Source organism: Arachis ipaensis, chromosome B06, assembly GCF_000816755.2.
Source record: "Arachis ipaensis cultivar K30076 chromosome B06, Araip1.1, whole genome shotgun sequence".
Classification (NCBI taxonomy): domain Eukaryota; kingdom Viridiplantae; phylum Streptophyta; class Magnoliopsida; order Fabales; family Fabaceae; genus Arachis; species Arachis ipaensis.
Genome location: NC_029790.2, coordinates 71,926,366 through 71,931,324, shown reverse-complemented (window position 1 = coordinate 71,931,324; position 4,959 = coordinate 71,926,366). Strand labels below are relative to the sequence as shown.

The 4,959-nt window shown below is 32.7% G+C and overlaps 1 protein-coding gene across 3 annotated transcripts; it reads left to right on the top strand.

The window, feature by feature from the left end:
• On the top strand, positions 215–4,126 carry LOC107648808 (histone deacetylase HDT1). 3 transcript variants are annotated; one of them, XM_016352623.2, is made up of 11 exons: positions 257–334; positions 457–486; positions 917–987; positions 1,089–1,303; positions 1,434–1,456; positions 1,543–1,575; positions 1,652–1,836; positions 2,369–2,485; positions 2,556–2,646; positions 3,457–3,592; positions 3,711–4,126. In XM_016352623.2, the coding sequence occupies exons 3-11, from the start codon at positions 970–972 to the stop codon at positions 3,769–3,771; spliced, it is 879 nt and encodes a 292-aa protein (XP_016208109.1). In that variant the 5' UTR covers positions 257–334; positions 457–486; positions 917–969; the 3' UTR covers positions 3,772–4,126. The 3 variants fall into 3 exon arrangements, with proteins under 3 accessions (XP_016208108.1, XP_016208109.1, XP_020960181.1); XM_016352622.2 differs by lacking the exon at positions 457–486 and having other exon boundaries at positions 215–334; XM_021104522.1 differs by lacking the exon at positions 457–486 and having other exon boundaries at positions 307–394.

The following is a 4,959-nucleotide window of genomic DNA, read 5'->3' as shown; positions in this document are numbered from 1 at the left end:
TTTATCAAATTGCTTATATTAATATTAGAGTCTTCTATTTATATTTTATTTTATATTACCTCTTCCTTATTTATTTATTTAGTTATTTTATAACAAATTTTGCGGACAAAAAATTAGGACTGATTTGTTATTTTTTTGAATATTTTTTTTCTAAAGGTGATATTACGAAATTGAATGTAACTATGAATTATTTTTGTGTATTAAAATTAAATTTTAAAATAAAATATGAATAATCTAAAATATTAGTGAGTGAGTGTCGAGTGGTTCTTCCAGAAACTTTTATTTTCCTTCTGCTGCTGCTTGTGCGCCAGAGAGACGATCATGGAATTCTGGGGTAACCATAATCATCTTTCTTCCTCACTTCTTATGAACCTTAACATTCCCACTTGCTTTTGTATGCGCTATTCTGTTTTCCTTTAACTCTATTATTTTCTTCTCATCTCTCTAAATTTACAGGAATGACCTTGTATCTGTCTTGCGTATAATGTACGTCTAGTTTCTTTTCTATGATTTGGTTAATGCTCTTAGGGTTTGTGAATTTTGATTTCTGGTCAAAATTGACTTAATCCATAATGTAATTTTGTTCATTGGAGCAAAATACCATTGCCTCTTCCTTCATAATTCGTATCGTAACTGTTCTTCACTTCACGGGGAATTTTTTCAAGTAATCGGAGTTTGTAGATTACTTCCTTTGAAATACTTGACTGTAAAGAAATTAAGAAAATAATGCATGTTATTTTTAGAGTAGTTCTAGAAAATGTTGCCAGATAAATTTGTTACTCGGAATAAAAGAAAGGGGTAAATTAGTTTTTTATTTTCCCTTTTTTTCCCCTCTTGAAATAATGCCGAAACATATTCTAATAAGTTTCATAAAATTAACATGGTAATAGTGGATGTCTTTTTACAATTTTTTCAGGTGTTGAAGTAAAAAGCGGAGAAAGTCTCGAGGTTGATCCAGGATATGGCAAGATGATCCATCTTTCAATGGTATATACACATGATGACAATTTAAAAGAAAAGAATTGGAGTAATTCTGATCGCTTGAATTGATAATGGTTGTGTTTTAATGAAAAATGCTTCATATACAGGCATGCCTGGGTGAGGTTAAGAAGGATAAAGGCGAACCAGTGACTGTGTATGTGAAATTTGGTGACCAGAGGCTTGTGATTGGAACACTTACTTCTGAGAACTTTCCTCAGATTTCTTATGATTTAATATTTGAGAAGGAATTTGAGCTATCACATAACTGGAAAAATGGGAGTGTCTTCTTTACTGGATATAAAGCTGAACCTCCTTTGGAATCATATCCTTCTCAATAGTTGTTTGCTTTGATATGATATTACTTTTGTCTTCTAATGGTCAATAATCCATTCATATAAGTTCTATGCAGACACAGATATTTCCTTAACTTATTTTGTTTTTCTAATCCTTACTGAAAATGAAGAAGACTCTGAAGGTGAGATACTCTGCTCTATTTCCCTTTGATTTATGTTTTTCTACTATTTATTAGTATCTCAGCATAATCTATCACCTTTCTTTCAGAGTTCGAAGATATTCCAGTTGCTGCTGCCAATGGTAAGTATTCTGTCTTTTGTTGTTTTATCGTCAACTAGACATTTTCTGCACTCGATATCCTTAACTTTATATGTAGGAAATTCTGAGCTTGAGGTAAAGAATGCTGTCAAACTTGATGCCAATGAAGCTAAACAAAAGGAGAAAATAGGGGATCCAAGAAAGAAAGAGAAAGCAAATGAAAAGGATGCAAATGGTGAAGATGAGGAAGATTCATTTGATGCTGACTCTGATGAATCTGATGAGGATTCTAGTGAAGATGAGGTTTTCATATAATCTTGAAAATAGCTTGCAAAATCTGATTTTTTTTTTTTTTAAGGTTTTCTTAACTCATACCAAGAGAATGGATCATGATGCACATGTTTGTTTAATACTATTACTATGTAATTATTAGGCTTCTTTTGTAGTGAAATCAATATTGCTTTTGAAAAAATTAGAAAAATCCAGAGTACTGGTGTTTATGTCATTAAAAAGGGAAAATAATTGCTCTAGATGTCTTGGTGCCTAACATGCATGGGGTATGCCACTGCAGCTGATGTAGCAAACTTGATTGTTTGGCACCAACGTGTTCCACTGATGATTCCTGTGGTGGTAAACAGCTTAAGTGTGTTTCTTATGTGTTAATTTCATGATCATATCTGCTGCATTTTGTTTTGTGGTTTAGTCATATAATTTAATCTGAAATGAGATTGGTATTTTTGGTTAGCGATTCTTAAGGGATTTTATGTTGCTTTTTTTTTAAAAAAAAAAGGTTATTATTATTTATTTCTTATTTCTGTAACAATGTATTGTCTAGGCCATGGCAAATGGTGAGAAAGATGGTGAAGGTGAAGATGACTCTGATGATGATGATGACAAGGACGAAGATGATGACGATGACGATGAATCTGACAAGGAGGAGACACTCAAGAAGGTAGAGAGCATCATGCTTATTTTTTGTTTTAGCCGGTTGATTTTGAATTTTTACTTATGTTTTTCTATAGGCTGAATTGAGCAAAAAGAGGGTTCATGAATCATCCAAGAAAACACCTGTTCCAGAGAAGAAGGCAAAATTTGTTACTCCTGAAAAGATTGGTTAGTGAGTCAGACTTTCTCATAGTCATTATATCTTGTAGGAGATTTGTTTGTGTAATATCTGTCATGTTTCTGCACCCAAGCCTTGCATAGTTGCATGTTTTATACTCAATTTATGTACAGTAAATTAGATAAAGTTAATGTAATATAATTTGGTTGCACGAGTCATGTGGGCTCATGATTTGCATGGGCTGATCCTACTACCTTACAACGATGAGTTTTGATGCATGGTGATTTGCAAAAAGGTTGAATAATCACTCATGTCCCATTACCTCAATCTTTTGGTTGGACAAATTTGTGAAATCACCAGCACAAGCAGGGATGGACCTGGGTTAGGACATTTTGGGGCATATGCCCTGTTTCCAAGACTTTAGATTTTGTTTACATGTATATTATTACCCTTATTATATTGACTCGTACTTAAGAAAAAAGGAAAAAAATGTTAAAACATTTAAATATAATTATGTAAAACTAAATCAAAATCTTGGAGCAATAGTTAAGTTGTCCCGGGGACCTTAACCTCATGGGTTGAAATTGTGGAATTAGCTACCGACATTTGCATTAGGCTTGACTTTCCTTGGGTGTGACTGTGCCCCAAACTTGGGATGCTTGTGCACTAGACTGTTCCTTTATAACTATGTAAAACTATTTATTTTCTTTTGTATCATGCTTTAATTTTTTGGGCCTAATACTAAGATAGAAGTACAATGGTGAACAAAGTGAGACGTGCCTCTTCGTGCATCCATGCATGTTGTGAACAGACTAAAACTTGTGAATTATAAAATTGATGAGAAATATTCATATGTTCAGACAACAAGGGTGGTGTTCATGTTGCAACTCCTTACCCAACTAAGCAGGCTATCAAGGCAGCTGCCAATAATAGGCAACTGGTGAAGCAGCAGACTCCAAAGTTAGTTGGAGACTATGGCTGCAAGGATTGCAACAGGTGATTTGCATTCTCTTTCTGATTTATCGGCCACCTTATTTCCTTTTGCTAATTTTGTTTTCTCTTAAATATATTTCTTGTCTGCTCGCTATAAATTTGGTATTATATTGGTTTGCAGGTTGTTTAAGACAGAAGATGCCTTAAACTCCCATAACAAGGCCAAGCACAGTGCTAAGTGAAGGAATGAAAGTACATAAATATAAGTTTTTTCCTGAACAGTAAGCATGTGAATGTTTGTGGATTTTGGATGGATACAAGTTAGAAAAAGAAAAATGTACTCTAGCTGATCTAAGAAATCTAGTCTAGCCTAGTAGTTTTGTTGCTGAGGGTTATTCCACTTGGATTGTGTATTGGAGAGAAGAACCCTACTTTTTCGTATTGTTGGTTTGTCGCTATTATTCAGCCTCAAGTTTCTCGTAATTGTGTTGGTAACGAGGCTCCAACGTTGATGCTAAGGCCTTCCTTAAAATGATTTCTCTTATATTGATATCTTCTTGAGGACTATATATATTGCTGGAGGATTGGCAGTAATAAGATGAATGGAAGCTAACCTGTTAGGCTCAGCAAAATGGAGTCACTCAGGATTCAGCTTTTATTAATTTACTAATCAATGAGATGAACAATGTCTCAGCTTCTACGCAGGACTCATGGTTTTGCCAAGAGAATGGGTTTGTGCAATGCACAGTAGAGGTTATGGTTTTCTTTTGGACATGACACGAGTTCAAGAGGATATTTTTGGTATATTAAAATTAAAGGGCAAAATAGTAATATTATCTTATTCAAGAATCTGAACACTAAAAGAATTATATTATACTGGTTTTGGACATCGAAATTGATTCTCTTAATTGTTAAAAAAAATTGTTAATTGTTAAAAAAAATTGAGGGAATAAAGTGTGATTTCTAACTCTTGATTGCTCTCTCTCATATTTTTTATTGGTCCTACTTATAAAATTAATGGTGAAAGATCATATTTTAATGGTGAAAGATCATATTTTACTCCTTTGATTGTTAAAAAAAATTGAGAGGATTTATTCCTCTTAGACATTAAGGAGACTAAGAGTACATTTCAAAAATAATAGTATTGAAATGGCAGTACTCATAAGGTCTATTGGGCTAAATGAGAACATCAAGAAGTCCCAGAATACTCTTCAAGTTCATTGGGAGTCACAAATTTTGTATTAATTTTTAAAATTATTTAGTCTATATTTCAGTTTGATTTGTTGTTAAGATTCATCAAAAGATTTGATTTGGTTTTAATTTGTTTATTAATATTTTTAGGTATTTTAAATTTAAATCAAATCTGATCTAATCTAATAAGATCAAATCTGATTTAAATTAGTTATCATATCTTTAGGATTTTAAAATTT

Excerpts from the sequence above, each read along its gene's own strand:
- LOC107648808 (XM_021104522.1), top strand. The coding sequence starts at position 322 with ATGGAATTCTGGGGTAACCATAATCATCTTTCTTCCTCACTTCTTATG. Across the intron at positions 1,304-1,433 it reads GCTGAACCTCCTTTGGAATC|TGAAAATGAAGAAGACTCTG; the intron begins ATATCCTTCTCA and ends TCTAATCCTTAC. Across the intron at positions 1,576-1,651 it reads TCCAGTTGCTGCTGCCAATG|GAAATTCTGAGCTTGAGGTA; the intron begins GTAAGTATTCTG and ends CTTTATATGTAG.